The sequence below is a fragment of the Hylobates moloch genome, unplaced genomic scaffold, assembly GCF_009828535.3.
Source record: "Hylobates moloch isolate HMO894 unplaced genomic scaffold, HMol_V3 SCAFFOLD_6, whole genome shotgun sequence".
NCBI classification, from domain to species: Eukaryota; Metazoa; Chordata; class Mammalia; order Primates; family Hylobatidae; genus Hylobates; species Hylobates moloch.
Window position 1 is genome coordinate 110056626 of NW_026652281.1, and position 19901 is coordinate 110076526.

A 19901-nucleotide genomic window follows, 5' to 3' on the forward strand; every position below is an offset into this window, starting at 1 on the left:
AACCCTGTCTCTACTAAAATACAAAAAAAATAGCCAGGTGTGGTGGCAAGTTCCTGTAATCCCAGCTATTCCGGAGGCTGAGGCAGGAGAATCGCTTGAACCCAGGAGGCAGAGGTTGTAGTGAGCCGAGATCGCACCACTACACTAGAGCGTAGGCAACCAGAGCAAAACTCCGTCTCAAAAAAAAAGAAAAGAAAAAAAAAGTACAATCCATGCTTGCTTCATGACAATGAAGAGAAGAAAAAAAAAAAAGAAAAAGTATAACCCATTCCAAACGTCCAGGTAAATGGATAAACAAACCTATTGTATACACCTGTGATGGAATACTACCTGTTAAAAAGGAATTAACTACTAATATATACTACAATAAAAAATTATGCAGCAAGAAAGAAGTCAGACCAAAATATGGTAACACTGTATGATTCCATTTATGTAAAATTCTAGAAAATGCAAACTCATCTGTAGTGACAAAAAGCAGTGACTGCCGGGGATGAGAGAGGAGGGAGGGGCAGGTGAGATTACAAAAGGCCATAGGGAAACTTTTGAGGTAATACATATGTTCATGGCCAAGCATGGTAGCTCACGCCTGTAATTGCAGCACTTTGGGAGGCTGAGGTGGATGGCTCGCTTGAGATCATGAGTTCGAGACCAGCCTGGGCAATATGGTGAAACCCTGTTGTTACAAAAAATACAAGAATTAGCTGGGCGTAGTGGGGTGAGCCTGTAGTCCCAGTTACTCGAGAGGCTGAGGTGGGAGGACGACTTGAGCCCAGGAGGCAGAGGTTGTAATGAGCTGAGATCACACCCCTCCCTGCATTCCAGCCTAGGAGATCACACCCCTCCCTGCATTCCAGCCTGGGAGACAGAACTAGATCTTCTGTCAAAAAAAAAAATTAAAGTTATCTTGATTGTAGTGATGGTTTCAGGGGTGTATTACATATGTGAAAAGTCATCAAATTGTGTACTTTAAATATGTAGTTTACTCTCTGTCAATTATACTTCAATAAAGCTGTTGAAAGACAAGAGAATATTTCACCAGAACCACAGACACTCCAGATGCAGAAGGAATAGTGAACAATAGAGAATGAAAATAAATAATTTGTCAGTCAAGAGATGTCACATCTGTCTGAAATGAAATGAAAGAGATGACATTCAAGTACCCACATTCCCGAAGGGGGGGAAAATAACCAACAAAAACCAATAACTTTTTAAAACTTCTTGTTACTCTGTTCTCTTACTAGGCTATGATAACATTTATTTTTTACTAAGTACTTTATATATATATATATATATTTTGAGACGGGGCCTCACTCTGTCACCCATGCTAAGGTGCAGTGGCACCATCATGGCTCACAGTAGCCTCGATCTCCTAGGCTCAACTGATCCTCCCAACTCAGCCTCCCAAGTAGCTGGGACCAGAGAGGTGTGCCACCACACCAAGCTAGTTAAAAAAAAATTTTTTCATAGCGACGGAGTCTCACTATGTTGCCCAGGCTGGTCTCATACTCCTGGGCCCAAACGATCCTCCCGCCTTGGCCTCCCAAAGTGCTTGGATTACAGGCATGAGCCACTGTGCCCAACTGAGTTAAATTCTTTAAAAATACGTCAAATCCTAGATTCAAGATAGCTTCAGCTTCTCTAGTACGTGGCTTACTGTACTTTCTTCTAGCAGAATTAGGACAGCCAGAGAGGGAAAAAAAAAAGGGTGGTGGGGGCGCAGGTATAGGCTTTAAATCAACAAGGTGGCCAGGCATGGTGGCTCATGCCTGTAATCCCAGTACTTTGGGAGGCTGAGATGGGTGAATCACTTGAGGTCAGGAGTTGGAGACCAGTCTGACCAAAATGTTAAAACCCCATTTCAAATATAAAAATTAACTAGGCATAGACAGGCGCAATGGCTCACGCCTGTAATCCCAGCACTTTGGGAGGTCGAGGCGGGCGGATCATGAGGTCAGGAGATTGAGACCATCCTGGCTAACATGGTGAAACCCCATCTCTTCTAAAAATACAAAAAATTAGCCGGGTGTGGTGGCGGGCGCCTGTAGTCCCAGCTACTTGGGAGGCTGAGGCAGGAGAATGGCGTGAACCTGGGAGGCAGAGCTTGCAGTGAGCCTAGATAGAGACAGCACCACTGCAGTCCGGCCTGGGTGAAAGAGCGAGACTCCGTCTCAAAAAACAAACAAAACAAAACAAAACAAAACAAAACAAAAAACAAAATTAACTAGGCATGGTGGCATGCACATGTAGTCTTAACTACTCCAGAGGCTGAGGCAGGACAATCTCTTGAACCCAGGAGGCAGAGGTTGCAGTGAGCTGAGATCATGCCACTGCACTCCAGCCTGCGCAACAAAGTGAGACTCCATCTCAAAAAGGAAAAAAAAAAAAAAAAAATCACACTGAGTTAATCATTAAGGGGAACAAGGACAAATCAGCACCAGCACACTATCAAGCGGATTGGAATGGACATGTTAAGAAAAAAAGAACAGAACACATTCCCAATTTGGGGAACATTAGGAAATGGCTATTTTTCCAATTTGTTGGTTTTATTTGATGATAAATCTTTTTATTAAAAACTTTGATGGGATAAAGGAACATTATAAAACCATGCTAAAGCAAAGGGGTCTTGCAGTTGGCAGAAATCTTATGCTGAAGACAGGAGAAAGAAACATCTACAAGATTTAGAAATGATTTAATTGAGCATTTGAAAAGACTTGGTTTTCAACATTTAGAAAACCTAAAATTAAGGTTAAAAAGCACAAAATATGTTGAGAGAAAATTAACCTAGTATTAATAAAATAATCAATTTACTCCCTAAATTCTCTTATTTGGAAATTGTTAACTTGAACACTACTGAAAGTATTAAATTTTGTTTCACCTTGAATTAACCCTTAAGGTAGTGTTTCGTCAAACATTTCCAGTCTAAAATGAATCTGTAAGTTGAATAGGACATATAAGTCCTTCTTGGACTGTATCAGTAACCTACACTTCCAAGGACCTCACCGTCTGCTTTATCATGGTCATCAGTATTTCTACCCTCTGGGTTAATAAATTCACAGAATGAAGTCACTACAGTAAAGACATCTTTGCAGCATCCTGGGGTACTTGCATTAACGAGGAACTGATAGGGAAAGGTGATTTGCTAAGCCTTGCATCTTGAATTTTCCAAAAGGGCAAGGAAATAAATATATGGAGTCTAATAAAGAACATGAAAGCTAAGGTTCTAGACTCTTTACCTGGAAGAAAAGAGGCCTGAGGAGAAGGCTGTGATATCACCAGGCAGCTCAGAGCATCACAGTATGCCATGATCCGGCAGTTTCCTGCCTGAGATACTGTGAAGGTCTTTTGGAAGTGGTACTTGTGCTTGTGCTGACCCTGGCTGGAGGGTGAGCAGCTCAGAACCCATGCTTGGGAGCCCCTGGGTTGCTGTAAATTCTGATTTTGATGTGACGTAAGTTTTTGCAAGTCCTAAAATGAAAAAGATTTTATAAATACAAAGCTTTTTAATTTGATATTCCCCTCAAACACAATTCCTTGATCTTATACAGGAAGATTTCTTGTCCATTAGATGAAAATGTTAACATGAATCCTAGAGAACTGCAGAGTTTTTTTTTTTTTTTTTTGAGATGGGAGTCTCACTCTGTCACCCAGGCTGGAGTACAGTGGGACCATGTTGGCTCACTGCAACCTCCATCTCCTGGGTTCAAGCACTTCTGCCTCAGCCTCCTGAGTAGCTGGGATTACATGCGCCCACTACCATGCCCGGCTAATTTTTTAATATTGTTAGTAGAGATGAGGTTTCACCATGTTGGCCCAGCTGGTCTTGAACTCCTGACCTCAGGTGACCCACCCGCCTCGGCCTCCCAAAGTGCTAGGATTACAGGCGTGAGCCACCGCGCCCGGCCCGAACTGCTGAGTTTTTACAGTATTTCAACAAGCAAGTGAAATAAGGAGAGCACAGAATCATAATATGAGGGTTGAAAGTCCTTAATGGTGGTTTTGTTTAAAGTCCTTTTAAAAAAAAAAAAAAAAGGAGACAGGGTCTCACTCTGTCACCCCATGGCATCCAGGCTGGAGTGCAGTAGTGCTATCACAGCTCATTGTAACCTTCAAACTCCTGGTAAAGCCCTCATTTTACTGGTAGATTTAGGAAGGTAAAATTACTTAAACAAGCTTGGAATTCTTGGTTGGCTATTTAATTTTTTCTAAAATTCAGATTGTAAGGCCAGGTGCGGTGCTCACGCCTGTAATCCCAGCACTTTGGGAAGCCAAGGCGGGCGGATCACCTGAAGTCAGGAGTTCAAGACTAGCCCGGCCAACTTTTAGTAAAGTACAAAAATTAGCTGGGCATGGTGGTGGGCTCTTGTAATCCCAGCTCCTCGAGATGCTGAGGCTGAGGCAGGAGAACCACTTGAACCCAGGAGGCAGAGGTTGCAGTGAGCCGAGATCACATCACTGCACTCCAGCCTAGGTGACAGAGTGAGACTCTATCTCAAAAAAAATAAAAAAATAAAAAATAAAATTCAGACTACAGTAGACTTCATCATAAAGTGTGTAGTAAGTTTTGAACAGATGCCCTACTCAAAAATAAAATAAGGAGTTGGTCATGTTTATCTCCTAAACAACTTGGCAAATCCAATTTACTTCTGAGATGAGCATAAGTAACATTAGCTTCCTCTTCCATTCCTGTTCCAAAAGTTCTTTGGATTAGAAAGGACAAACGTACCTGAACACGCCTTTGAAGCCTAGTGCACTCATCAGTGAGGACCTGCAGCTGGAGTCGGCACTGTGCTGATTCTAACTCGGCCTGTTTCCTTAGCATCTGTTCCTTCAGTAGGGAACTAGAGGGGGAAAGCCAGCAACAAGTGGGGATTAGGAAGGCTACAGAAGACTTCCCATCAAGGTGGCAGAGTTAAGTTCATGCTATGATGCACCTTCTTTGCTGTAAATATGTTATGATAGTGAATAATATATAAAAACAGAAAAAGCTGTAAATATGTCATGATAGTGAATAAAATATAAAAAGAGAAAAATCTCTCCAGAAACAGGTTTTGGGGTAAGCAGGGAGTGATGGTCAGGAATTTGACTATTACTAGAAAATGGGGACTAAAAATGCCACAGGCAAAACGAGAGAACAGAGCTAATCTAGTGTTCAGCTATGGCAAATTATAAAAGATTAAACTGACATGTTAAAAGGCCAAGGTTACTGGATTAAAAAAAAAAACAATAAGCTGTTGGTTGTTCATGAGATACTCAAATAATATAACCAAAAAAAGAATCTGAAGTTAAAAAGAGCAAAAGTAGACATCAAGCAAATACTAACAAAGGAAAGACCAATTAGAATTAAGGAAAAAGTGCTGGGCGCAGTGGCTCACACCTGTAATCCTAGCACTTTGGGAGGCCGAGGCGAGTGGATCACGAGGTCAGGAGATCGAGACCACGGTGAAACCCTGTCTCTACTAAAAATACAAAAAAATTAGCCGGATGCGGTGGCGGGCGCCTGTAGTCCCAGCTACTCCGGAGGCTGAGACAGGAGAATGGCGTGAACCCAGGAGGCGGAGCTTGCAGTGAGCCGAGATCGCGCCACTGCACTCCAGCCTGGGCGACTGGACTCCAGCCTGGGCCACACAGCGAGACTCCGTCTCGGAAAAAAAAAAAAAAAAGAATTAAGGAAAAAGCATAAATAGGCATAACAAGGAACAATGTATCATAAAAGGACACATTCACCAAGAATAACAATCATACATCTGTATGTACCTAAAAACAGGCTCAAAATATGAAATGCAAAGACAGAATTCCACTCCAGTAAGATATGCAAGAAAAAGGTATGAAAATTAGAAGAGATAAAGCTGCCCTTATTAATTTTTATGGCAAATTTAAGAGAACCCACAAAACGATTACAGTTTAGCAAAGCTGCTGGACTCAAAACCAAAAAAATTAGATCAACAGCAGTCCTCATCAGATAACTGATTAGTAAACGCAATTTAAAAAATTCATTCACAACAATTTTAACAGCAATCTAGAAATAGTCATGTGCAGCTTAATGATGTGGGCATGTTCTGAAAAACATGTTGTTAGGCGATTTTGTCATGTAAACATTACAGAATGTACTTACAGAAACCTATACAGTATAGCCTACTACACACCTAAGCTATATACTGTTGCTCCCAGGCTATAAACGTGTGTAGTATGTTACCATACTGAATACTATAGGCAATTGTAATATAATGGTATTTATGTATCTAAACATAGAAAAGGTAATGCATTGAGCTAAGACTTTTTTTTTTTTTTTTTAAGCCCGAGTCTCACTCCATTGCCCAGGTTGGAGAGCAGTGGTGTGATCCAGGCTCACTGCTACCTCCGCCCCCTGGGTTCAAGAGATTCTCTTGCCTCAGCCTCCCAAGTAGCTGAGATGACTGGCGCCTGCCAACACGCCCAGCTAATTTTTGTATTTTTAGTAGAGACAGGGTTTCACCATGTTGCCCAGGCTGGTCTCAAACTCCTGGCCTCAAGTGATCCACCTGCCTCGGCCTCCCAAAGTGCTGGGATTACAGGTGTGAGCTACCACGCCTGGTGCGCTAAGCCATTTCAATGATTACAACATCACTTAAGCAACAGAATTTTCAGCTCCATTATAATCTTATGGGGCCACCATCGTATATGCAATCTGTCATTGACCCAAAGGTCATTATGCAGCACGTGACTGTAAAGTAAAAGGCTAGGCAGGATCTTTATGAAGCAAAATACACTTGTGAAAGACACAAGAAAACAGTGAATAAATGGAAGGATATTACATAATGTTCATGACTGAAAAGACTCACTATCACAAAGATGGTACTTCTCAAGTTACCCTATAATAATTTTTAATGCAATTTCAATCAAGATCCCAAAGGTTTTTTTCATGGAATTTAACAAATTAATTAAAAAAAATTAGTATGAAGAACAATGCCAAAAATAGCAAAAAACACTTTTGCAGAACAAAGTGGGGGGACATATATTAAAGCTACGATAAATTATAGCTTGGAATATGGGAGAAAGAATTAACAAAAAGACCGTGGAACAAAAGAGTACCGTAGTGTCTCCTTATCTAGTTTCATTTTCCATGGTTTCTGATATCTGTGATCAACCACAACCCACAAATATTGAGATATGTTGAGAGAGATGGAGACCACATTCACATAACTTATTATAGTATACTGGTATAATTGCTCTATTTTATTATTTATTATTGTTAATCTCTTACTGTTCCTAATTTATAAATTAACCTTTAGGTTTGTATGTATAAGAAAAAACATACTATGGTTTCAGGCATTCACTGGGGGCTCTTGGAATGTATTCCTTGTGGCTAAGGGGGGACTACTATGGAAACTTAATTTTTTTTTTTTTTTGAGACAGAGTCTTGCTCTGTTGCCCAGGCTGGAGTGCAGTGGTGCAATCTTGGTTCACTGCAACCTCTGCCTCCTCCTGAGTTCAAGCGATTCTTCTGACTCAGCCTCCTGAGTAGCTGGGATTACAGGTGTGTGCCACCACGCCCAGCTAATTTTTGTATTCTTAGTAGAGACAGGGTTTGATCATGTTGGTCAGGCTGGTCTCGAACTTCTGACCTCGTGATCCACCCAACTCAGCCTCCCAAAGTGCTGGGATTACAGGCATGAGCCAATGCACCCACCTGGAAACTTAATTAAGGATAGAAGTCGCAATGAAAATTTGTACAGAAAAATATACTATTTAGTAAATTGTAAGTCAGGTGTGGTGGCATGAGCCTGTACTCCCAGCTACTCAGGATGCTAAGGTTGGAGGACTGCTTGAGCCTAGGAGTCTGATGGCGCCACTGCACTCTGGCCTTTGTGATAGAACAAGACTCTGTCTTTAAAAAAAATTTTTTTTGGCTGGGCGCAGTGGCTCAAGCCTGTAATCCCAGCACTCTGGGTGAGTGGATCACGAGGTCAGGAGTTCAAGATCAGCCTGGCCAAGATGGTGAAACCCCGTCTCTACTAAAAATACAAAAAATTAGCGTGGTGGCGGGTGCCTGTAGTCCCAGCTACTCGTAAGGCTGAGGCAGGAGAATCACTTAAACCTGGGAGGCGGAGGTTGTAGTGAGCTGAGATCGCACCACTGCACTCCAGCCTGGGTGACAGAGCAAGACTTTGTCTCAAGATAAATAAATAAAATTCGCAAAGGTATGAAAAAATGAGAAATCTCTCCTTTTTTTTAAACAAGAAAAGTATAAGTTAGAAGTGTAATTTGACAATATTTAGGTAAAGCTGAAATTAAATGTGCCCTATAATAAAGCAATTCCATTGCTAGACCTGTTTTTCTGCAGCATGGCTAATATTAACAAGTGGAGACAACCTAAATGTCTACCAATGTAAAATATAAACAGATAATTTTTTTTTTTTTGAGACAGTTTCGCTATTGTTGCCCAAGCGGGAGTGCAATGGTGCGATCTCGGCTCACCGCAACCTCCGCCTCCTGGGTTCAAGCTATCCTCCTGCCTCAGTCTCCCGAGTAGCTGGGACTACAGGTGCGTGCCACCATGCCCGGCTAATTTTTGTATTTTTAGTAGAAATGGGGATTCACCATGTTGGCCAGGCTGGTCTCCAACTCCTGACCTCAGATGATCTGCCCACCTCAGCCCCTCAAAGTCCCGGGATTACAGGTGTGAGCCACCACGCCTGGCCTAAACAGATTAATTTTGACTACAGAACTAGAATATTATCAAGAAATTGAAATGAAAAAAACTAGAGTACCATGTATCAACTAGGATATACTCCCGAAGCATAAAATTAAGCAAAAAAGCAAGCTACAGAAGAAAAAATTATAATCTAACATAACATTTGCATACAGTATAAAAACGTTCTGGCCGGGTGCAGTGCCTCACACCTATAATCTCAGCACTTTGGGAGTCCGAGGCAGGCTGATCACGAGGTCAGGAGTTCCAGACCAGCCTGCCCAACATGGTGAAACCCCGTTTCTACTAAAAATACAAAAAAAATTAGCTGGGCATGGTGATGGGCGCCTGTAATCCCAGCTACTTGGGAGACTGAGGCAGGAGAATTGCTTGAACCTGGGAGGCGGGAAGTTATAGTGAGCCAAGATCGCACCATTGCACTCCAGCCTGGGCAACAAGAGCAAAACTCTGTCTCAAAAAAAAAAAAAAAAAAAAAAAACACCAAAACAAAACTTTCTATATCATACTATGTATAATTTACAAATACATATATAGCTAATCAGATACATAATAACTCTTGGGAATGATGAACACCTAATTCATGAAAGTAGTTCTCTACAGAATTAAGGAGAACTTAGTTCACAGGAAGCCTTCTAGTGTACCTTTTTTTTTTTGAGACAGAGTCTTGCTCTGTCGCCCAGGCTGGAGTGCAGTGGTGCAATCTCGGCTCACAGTAACCTCCGCCTCCCAGGTTCAAGCGATTCTCATGCCTCAGCCTCCCGAGTTGCTGGGATTACAGGCACGCACCACGACATCCGGATAATTTTTTGTATTTTTAGTAAAGATGGGGTTTTGCCATGTTGCTCAGGCTGGTCTCAAACTCCTGAGCTCAGGCAATCTGCCTGCCTCAGCCTCCCAGAGTGCTAGGATTTCGGGTGTGAGTCACCGTGCCTGGCCCTTCTACTGTATCTGTAATTCACTTCTTCTTCTTTAAAATTTTCTTTCCTTTTTTTCCTTCTTGACCTGGTCAACAGGATTATCTTTATTTATTTGAGACAGGGTCTTACTCTGTCACCCAGGCTAGAGTGCAGTGGCATGACCATAGCTCACTGCAGCTACAACCTCCTGGGCTCAAGAAATCCTCTCCTGAGTAGCTGAGACTACAGGTGTGTACCACTACATATGGATAATATTTTTCATTTTTACTAGAAACAAGGTCTCACGATGCTGCCCATGCTGGTCTCAAACTCCTGGTCTCAAGCAATCCTCCCGCCTCGGCCTTCCAAAGTGCTGGGATTACAGGCATGAGCCACTACACCCAGCCTATTTATTTTCAAAAAGGCTCAAAGCAATATGGCAAAATATTAAGATTTGATAAAATTGGGTACAAGGCTGTTCGTTTTATTAGTCTGTATCGGCATTTTGAAATTCTTCACTTTTTCTAATGAGGCTGGAGAGTGTACTAACTGCTTATTGTAATCAGTGAATTGTTTTTAAATATAATCACCCACTATAGCCACACCTATAGATTTTGCCTTTTCAACAAAATTCCTCTCTGTACACATCTTCTATTATTTAAAAATGCTACAAGTGAGTATTGGTTGGACCAAATGAGTAAAAACAAGGAAGAAAACTAAAATAATCTGTACAGTGACTACCTATAGTGTTTTTTTTCTTTCTTTTAAAAAAAATTTTAAATAGAGACAGGATCTCACTATGTTGGCCAGCTTGGTCTTGAACTCCCGGCCTTAAGCAATCCTTTCGCCTTGGCCTCCCAAAGTGCTGGGATTACAAGAGTGAGCCACTGCAGCAGCCTTACTTTTTTTCTAGTTCACAAAAATGCAATCATACTAATAACATGCTTCCACAGGACAACATATGCACATTTCAACACTGTATAGTATTCTGTTCATGCATACACCACTGTTCACTCAACTAAGCAATCCCCTTGCCTTAGATTTTTAACAATGCTAAATGAAGTTTCATTAAGTAAATCTTCGTACACACCCTTCAATGTTTCTTTAGAATTCCTGAACAATTATTACTAGATCAAAGGCTTTAGAGACACATTTCCAAGGATGTCTCAAAATGACTTTTCCTGTGTACATCCAAACCAGTAAAGTGTGAACCCATGTCCCTGCACCTCTCTCAATGGTGTGTATATTCTTTAATATTTTTGAAGCATATACTGAGTGGTGTTACTAGCAACTGTTTATGTGCTTCTGAAATCCTGGTAATTTTTTACATTGCACTGCATGTGCAAAGCTTCACTTAGGAGTTTTCTGTATGGAGAACTGCTGTGGGGGGGCTCAGGGATATGAGAAGCAAAACTGGCAATAGTTAAGTAATGTGCCAGATCCTTGTGTTTAATGCTCTACATAAGGCAAACGATGCAGACTTCCTTGAGATGATCAGACATGAATTATAAATAACAGTGTAAGACAGACTGCCAATGATCCCCAGAGATCCCAAGTCACAGGTCAAGTAAAACCTCACTACCAGTGACTCATACCTTCTTTCTCAGATGTGCCTACAATGACCCAAAAGGGAACATTCCAGCCAGGCATACTCTTACCACCTACCTTTTCATGCGCTCCTGTTCACTAGTGTCCAAAGCTCGCAGGGTTCGGGCATAAAGGACGACAATGTCACTGTGCCTGGCTTTCTTGTTGCACTAAAGAACCCAACAGGACATAATTAGAGTGGTTCTAGGAATCTGCCTGACTTAACATGTTAATGTGTCCTTACCTATGGTTCTTACCTGTGGACATTTTCGTACTTGTCCTTTAAGCCATGTGGAAATGCACCTATACCCAAAGAGGTGCCCACAGCGTAATGCTGAGAGCCGGTGGTCCCCAGCATTGGTCCACTGTTCCAGACATATTGTACAAGTGTCCCCTTCCTCCTCATCCATAGAAGCAGAAGGTAGCAGAGGCTCAGACTTCTGGGGAGATGGCTAGATGAAAACCAGAATATATTCAAATTAGAGAAAATGTAAAATCAATCTTGAAGAAGATGTGCAACTAAGAAATTAACAGAAGTGCAAAAAAAAAGATACAAACAATTAAAAGGGCTCTGGAAAACTTGTAACACCTATGAATCACTTGTCATTCTTTCTAGAAGCAATGTGGCAAAATATAAGCTATGAAAACTATACTACTCTTTCATCTTATAAAATTCTTGGATACTTTTTCCTTCACTCAAAGAAAAGCAGCTATCCATATAAAGAATAGCAGCTATAAAATATTTAACTCATGTGTACCAGAGGGGAAAAAAAGGAAACAAAGGATACAAATGCTTACAAGAAAACACAATGGTCAATAAGTGTTTGCTTATAATTAAAGAAATGCAAATTAAAGAGACCATTTTTCATCTATTATACTGGTATAAATTGATAGCTGATGACACCAAGCACTGTTGAGGGTAAATGAGATACGGACATGCTTATATACTGTTGCCTTAAATGTAAAGTGGCACACATTTCTGGAGCACCATTTGGCATTAACCATGAAAATTAAAACACATATATCTTTCCTTTGGCATAGGAATCTCTCTGCTAGAGATATCTCATGGATATATAGTCACGCATTGCTTGACAATGGGAATACATTCTGAGAAATGCGTCTTTAGGCGATTTCGTCATTGAATGATCCCAGAGGTACTTAAATAAACCTAGACTGTGTAAACTATTACATACTAAGACAACAAACCTGTATAGCATGTTACTGTACCAAATACTATAGGCAACTGTAGCACAGTGGTGGGTTTCACCACGTTGGCCGGGCTGGTCTCGAACTCTTGACCTCAAGTGATCCGCCCGCCTTGGTCTCCCAAAGTGCTGGGATTATAAGTGTGAGCCACTGTGCCCGGCCTGGTATTATCATCTATGGGACAACCATCATACATGTGGTCTGTCGTAGACTGAACTATTATGCAGCCCATGATCATAGTCAAAAAAAATTTTTTTTTTTTTTTTTTTTTTGAGACAGAGTCTCGCTCTTTCGCCCAGGCTGGAGTGTAGTGGCACAATCTTGGCTCACTGCAAGCTCCGCCTCCCGGGTTCACAACCATTCTCCTGCCTCAGCTTCCCGAGTAGCTGGGACTACAGGTGCCCGCCACCAAGCCCGATTTTTTGTATTTTTAGTAGAGACGGGGTTTCACCATGTTAGCTAGGATGGTCTCCATCTCCTGACCTCGCGATCCACCCTCCTTGGCCTCCCAAAGTGCAGGGATTACAGACGTGAGCCACCATGCCCAGCCAGTCACAAATATTTTCGAAGATAATTATATAAGATTGTTCCAAGCAGGCCAAGTGTGGTAATCACACCTATAGTCCCAGCTTGTTGGGAGGCCAAGGCAGGAGGATTGCTTGAGCTCAGGAGTTGAGACTGGACAACATAGCAAGACCTTGTCTCTGTTAAAAATTTAAAAAATCAGCCATGTGTGGTGGCACATGCCTGTAGTCCCAAGTAGTCAGGAGGCTGAGGTAGAAGCATCACCTGAGCCCGGGATATTGAGGCTGCAGTGAGCTATGATTGTGCCACTGCACTCCAGCATGAGGGACAGAATGAGACCCTATCTCAAAAAAGTTCAGTGTAGCATGATTTATATCAAGAAAAAAAGTATTATTACCCTCCCAAGTAGTTGAGACAACACAGGCGTGTGCCACCATACACCAACCATGCTTTACATGATAAGAAAAGAATTAATTCGCTGGGCGTGGTGACTCACGCCTGTAATCCCAGCACTTTGGGAGGCCAAGGCAGGCGGATCATGAGGTCAGGAGATCGAGACCATCCTGGCCGACATGGTGAAACCTCATCTCTACTAAAATACAAAAAATTAGCCGGGTGTGACAGCGTGTGCCTGGAGTCCCAGCTACTCGGGAGGCTGAGGCAGGGGAATCGCTTGAACTCAGCAGGCGGAAAGAAAAGAATTAACTCAAAATATATTTGTATGATGGAATGCCATGTAGCTATTAATAAGAACAAGATTAGGCCAGGCGCGGTGGCTCACACCTGTAATCCCAGCACTTTGAGAGGCCGAGGTGGGCGGATCACCAGGTCAGGAGATCGAGACCATCCTGGCTAACACGGTGAAACCCTGTCTCTACAAAAAAAAAAAAAAAAAAAAAACAAAAAATTAGCCGGATGTGGTAGCAGGTGCCTGTAGTCCCAGCTACCGGGAGGCTGAGGCAGGAGAATTGCATGAACCTGGGAGGCGGAGCCTGAAGTGAGCCGAGATCGTGCCACTGCACTCCAGCCTGGGCGACAGAGCGACACTCGTCTCAAAAAAAAAAAAAAAAAAAATTCAGTTTTATGTACTTATGTACTGATAACAGAAAGCTCTCCAAGATGTTCTAAGCTGGGAAAAATGAACCAGACTCAAATAAGAACACAAAGAGCATATAGAAATATGCAAAAAATGATAAATGATGTTTTGAGATTGGCAGAATTCACAGCAGATGTAAATAACTCATATTGAGGACAATGATGTATAGGTGTTATTTTATTTTATTTTGAGATGGAGTCTCGCTCTGTTACCCAGGCTGGAGAGCAGTGGCACAATCTCAGCTCACCACAACCTCCACCTCTTGGATTCAAGCGATTCTCCTGCCTCAGCTTCCCAAGTAGCTGGGACTATAGGCACATGCCACCATATCTGGCTTTTTGTATTTTTAGTAGAGATGGGGTTTCACCATGTTGGCCAGGCTGGTCTCAAACTCCTGTCCTCAGGTGACTCACCCACCTTGGCTTCCCACAGTGCTGGGATTACAGGTATGAGCCACTGTGCCTGGCCAACATTATTATTATTATTATTATTGAGATGAAGTCTTGCTCAGTCTCCCAGGCTGGAGTGCAGTGGCGCTGTCTGGGCTCACTGCAACCTCTGCCTCCCAGGTTCAAGCGATTCTCCTATCTCAGCCTCCTGAGTAGCTGGGATTATAGGCAACACACCCAGCTAATCTTTGCATTTTTAGTAGAGACGGGGTTTCGCCACGTTGGCCAGGCTGGTCTCAAACTCCTGACCTCAGGTGATCTGCCCGCCTCGGCCTCCCACAGTGTTGGGATTATAGGCATGGGCCACTGCACCCAGCCCATTATTTTTAAAAACAAAAATTATCACCTACTAACCATATTCTGCCTGATATATTTTTTTAATTTTTATTTTTTTATTGAGACAGGGTCTCACTCTGTTGCCATGGAGTGCAGTGGTGCAATCATCGCTCACTGAAGCCTTGACCTCCCAGGCTCAAGTAGTCCTGCCTCGGACTCCCTAAGTAGCTAGGACTACAGGTGCATGCCACCACACCTGGTGAATGTGCTTAATAATTTATAAAGCACATTTATGTCTGTTTTTTCAACTGATACTTAACCTTGTTGGCTAGACAGGACAGGTTATCCTCAATACTCCTCCCTCCCCATTTTTAAATCTAAGAGACAGCAATCACACAAATAATGAGCAACTGGGATAGGATCCACACCTGGACCTCTTGCCTACAAAGCCTGCAAGCTTCCCATTTTAACTTGCAGCCCCACCACTTTTTGGTTAGAGACGAGGTTTCACCATGTTGGCCAGGCTGGTCTCAAACTCCCGACTTCAGGTGATCCACCCGCCTTGGCCTCCCAAAGTGCTGGGATTACAGCTGTAAGCCACCATGCCCAGCCAAAAACCCAAACCTTTTATTTAAAAGGATATTCAGAGGCCAGGAACGGTGGCTCACACCTGTAATCCCAGCACTTTGGGAGGCCGAGGTGGGTGGATCACGAGGTCAGGAGTTCGAGACCAGCCTGGCCAGTATGGTGAAACCCCATCTCTACTTAAAAGACAAAAATTAGCTGGGCGTGATGGTGTGTGCCTATAGTCCCAGTTGCTCGGGAGGCTGAGGTAGGAGAATTGCTTGAACGCGGGATGCAGAGGTTGTTGTGGTGAGCCGAGATCGCGCCACTGCACCCCACCCTGGGCAACAGAGCGAGATGCCGTCTCAAAAAAAAAAAAAAAAAAAGGATATTCAGGTCGGGCATGGTGGCTCATGACTACAATCTCGATGGTTTGGGAGGCCGGGGCAGGACAATCCCTTGAGCCCAGGAGTTCGAAACCAGCTGGGTAATATAGTGAGACTCTGTCTACAAAAAATAAAAAATTTAGCCAAGCATGGTGGCATTACCTGTAGTTCCGGCTATTCAGGAGGCTGAAGTGGGAGCATCCTTTGAGCCCAGGAGTTTGAAACTGCAGTGAGTTATGACTGCACCACTGCACTCTAGCCTGGGTGAGAGTGAGACCTAGTCTCTAAAACAAAAATAAATAAATAAAAAAAAATGACGTTCATATTACCTGTTTGGGGAGGGTCTTGCCTCCATCGATACATGTAACTTCTTGCTCTGCTGAGACACCTGCTAGTTGCTCTGCCAAGTCATTTCCAGAAATGATAGGAGAGGTAAAATACAAAATAAGATATGTCAGGTATGAGAAGCTAGCAGGAGAGAGCCTGACTCAATACAGCTTCCCATTTCTAACTGACAGTGTTCCTGCAAAAAGGATGACAATTTCCCCAGGTACCATCAGTGAATTTATTTTTAAAAATTTAGTTTGAATATTCTCAAACATACATAAAAGTAGACAGAACAGTATAGTTAAGCCACAAATACCCATCACTCAATTTAAAAAATAATCAATATTTTGCCAATCTTGTTCCATCTAAGCCCCCATTCCATTATTTTCTTTTGGTTGGAATACTTAACAAACCTTAAAATGTCATTATACTTGCAAAAACTTCTGCAACACTGATAAGAATTCTTTTTTTTATATAAACATTGTGTAATTATTATACCTAACAATATTAACAATAATCCTCCAATAACACTAAATACCCAGGCATCCAGTTCATATTCAAAATTTCCCAATAGTTTTAAAGCTGCTCTTTGCAGATTTATTGCAATCAGAATCCAAAAAAGGTCTCCATAATGAGCTTGTGATGTCTCTTAAGTCCTTCTCATTTTATTACAATTCCCCCCTCACCCATTTTTTTCCCCTCTGTCATTGATTTGTCAGGTAATTTGTCTAATAAAATGTCCTACACATCCTGGATTTGGCTGACTGCTTCTTCATGAAATTAACTTTTATATACAATAAATTGAGCATTGCACAACCATCACCATAACCCAATTTAAAATATTTCTATCAGCCCACAAAGATCCTTTATGCCCATTTAGAGTCAATCCATATTTGCATCTGCAGCCCCGGGCAACCACTATTATTGTCTCTGTAGACTTGCCTTTTCTGGACGTCTTATGTAAGTGGAATCATAAACTATGTTGGTTTACTGTTACATAAAACATTAAAAATTGACGCCACTGATTTGAGATATTCCCTTCACAATATGTTGAATTTCCATATATATTTAGGTCTAGAAAGATGTTCCATTTGTAGACTGTTCTACATTTTTAATTTAAATGATTACATCTCTGAGGTATTATTTATCTTGTTCCTCCACCCCTTTTTCTACAAACTATGCAAACTGGTTGTTAGAAAACAGTCTTGAGTAGATTCAGGGCTTTTTTTTTTTTTTTTGGCAATGGGGGTGGGGGGCTGGTGTGTGTGTGTATACAGTACTTCCTAAGTGGCATGAGTATTTCTGATTGCAGCACATTAAGAGGCACATATGGTCTTGTTATCCTATTTTTTTGAGATGCTAAGATTGACCAATGGGTTCAGGTGTTATCACCCTGGTCCCTGTATTAAAAGGAATCCCATCAACCCTACAACCTAATGGTTTTAGGATCCACTGATGATCTTTGCCTAGATATATAATTTAATTGGGGGTCACAAAATGATGACTTTTCTATCATTCCTGCAGCAATTAGCTAAAATTTTTCTATTAAAAAACCTTCAGGCCGGGCGCGGTGGCTCACGCTTGTAATCCCAGCACTTTGGGAGGCCGAGGCGGGCGGATCACGAGGTCAGGAGATTGAGACCACGGTGAAACCCCGTCTCTACTAAAAATACAAAAAAATTAGCTGGGCGTGGTGGCGGGCGCCTGTAGTCCCAGCTACTTGGAGAGGCTGAGGCAGGAGAATGGCGTGAACCTGGGAGGCGGAGCTTGCAGTGAGCCGAGATTGCACCACTGCACTCCAGCCTGGGCGACAGAGCAAGACTCCGTCTCAAAAAAAAAAACAAAACAAAACAAAAAACCTTCAAGCCTGGACAACATAGGGAGATCCCATAGCTACAAAAAATAAGCCAGGTGTGGAGGCACGCACATGTAGTCCTAGCTACTCAGGTGGCTGAGGTGGGAGGATCGCTTGAGCCTGGGAGGTCAAGGCTGCAGTGAGCTGTGATCATGCCACTGCACTCCAACCTGGGGGATAGAGTGTAACCCCGTCTCAAAAAAACAAATGAATAAAAAACAACAAAAAAACCCACTTCATCAACTATCTGATTGTCCGAAATACAGTTTATACAGGAAGGCAAAATATTAATATATTCCTGACCCTTTACTAGTTTTTGGAGTAATTAGTTGGGGTTCTAACAACGTACGATAGTGATAAATGAGGTTTTGGAAAATTATATCAATATGAACTTAACGATTTTCATTGATTTATTATATTTCAATTCATAATCCAAGAATATTCTTTCAGTGGTAAAATATACTGAAAGAGCGCCCTCTGGGGATCAGAAAGTTTTTAACGTAAGCAGGACATCTACTTTAGAGGTCTCTGCCTACGCCTATTAAATAAAGTTCCACTTGCATAACACATAACGTTATACTAGGACTCAAAAGTGTCAGCCTAGACAGGGTGCTGAATTTACAAGACTTTTCTTTTAAATAAAGAAGCTAGGCTGGGTGCAGTGGCTCATGTCTGTAATCCCAGCACTTTGGGAGGCTGAGGTAGGTGGATCTCTTGAGCTCAGGAGTTTATGACCAGCCGGGGCAACATGGAAAAACTCTGTCTCTACAAAAAATTTAAAAAATTAGCCAGGTGTGGCGGTGTGTGCCTATAGTCCCAGTTACTGGGGAGGCTGAGGTGGGAAGATGGCTTCAGCCCAAGAAGCGGAGGTTGCAGTAAGCTGAGATTGTTGTCGTTGCACTCCCGTTGACACTGGGGGACAGAGCCAGAGCTTGCCTCAAAAAAAAAAAAAAAGAAAAGAAAAAGAAAAAAAGAATCTACTTTCTCAGATGTCTAAAAAAGTGAAAGAGAATATAAAATGCCATTACAAAGTGACTGACTCACTGGGTCACAAATTACATTAAGCTGTAAGTCAGATCAAATCCTCTCTATATAATTATTGCCAGTGAAGGCTCTATACTATAAAACAGGAATCCACAACATTTAGGGGAGAAAAGGGAAAGTGTCAAAGCACAAATCTAGTTTCTAGCCTTCTGAAGTTTAAGCTTCATGGACGTTAGCCTTGTGAGTCCAAACCTGGGTAAAATACTGACCTTCTAAAACGACAGCTCCAGATTCCTCTGCCTGGTCAACAACCCCTCCATACTCTGCAGAGCTGTCACTGTCAGAATCAGAATTACTAGACACCTGCAAGTCTTCCGATACAGGATTCCTAGTCTCTGAATCATAAGTGGTAGCTGGCAAGTCAGGCTGGGTCCTGCTCACCTGAAAGTAAGCATCCAATGGTGCTCTCAACCTACGTACACAGAAAGACAACAGAATTATAGTACAATGAACTATCATCGCAAAAACAATCTATAGTGATTTGAAGTAAATCCTATCACTTCAACCCATCTCCAGGCCATTAAATGCTGCCTTTGAAAGCTGAAGCAGGTATAGCAGATAAGGGGGAGACTGGCCTCCTGGATATTATTTTTTACCACTCAACCACTGCTACATTAGCCTACACAAGAGCTTGATCCTTCCGTTAAAAGCTAATTCTATTTTACTGGCATCTGGCCATATTGTCAGTATCTTTAAAGGACAAACTCAGCAATCTGTATGCTGGTATTAGGTAGCTGAAAAGGGAAAGTGAATAAGAAGAAAAAGGGCTTTGTTGCCCAAATATGGCCTCATGGGATTTTGCTATTGTAGCCACCTAGACCAAGGTATTTTGGAGTACAGTACAGGGTCTGGCTTCTGTAATTTCTTCATCTCTCATTTTAGGACAGTATTTTTCTTTTAAAATTTAAATAATGTTAGTTTTAAGATAAAAAACATAAATGATAATATGGCATCAAAAAAAAAAGTCTAACACTCCAAATCTATCTTGGCTGGCTAAGTTT

At 42.0% G+C, this 19901-nt stretch overlaps 1 protein-coding gene across 3 annotated transcripts in view; it reads right to left on the bottom strand.

The window, feature by feature from the left end:
• Nucleotides 1-19901, bottom strand: part of RFWD3 (ring finger and WD repeat domain 3) — a 45597-nt gene that overhangs the window by 12291 nt on the left and 13405 nt on the right. For all 3 annotated transcript variants that reach the window (XM_032157895.2, XM_032157896.2, XM_032157897.2), the window contains 6 exons: nucleotides 19110-19312; nucleotides 16004-16074; nucleotides 11430-11624; nucleotides 11251-11342; nucleotides 4724-4838; nucleotides 3234-3465 (listed from right to left, as the gene is read on the bottom strand). In XM_032157895.2, coding sequence (XP_032013786.1) covers nucleotides 3234-3465; nucleotides 4724-4838; nucleotides 11251-11342; nucleotides 11430-11624; nucleotides 16004-16074; nucleotides 19110-19312 — 908 coding nt within the window. The remainder of the gene's footprint in view (nucleotides 1-3233; nucleotides 3466-4723; nucleotides 4839-11250; nucleotides 11343-11429; nucleotides 11625-16003; nucleotides 16075-19109; nucleotides 19313-19901) is intronic.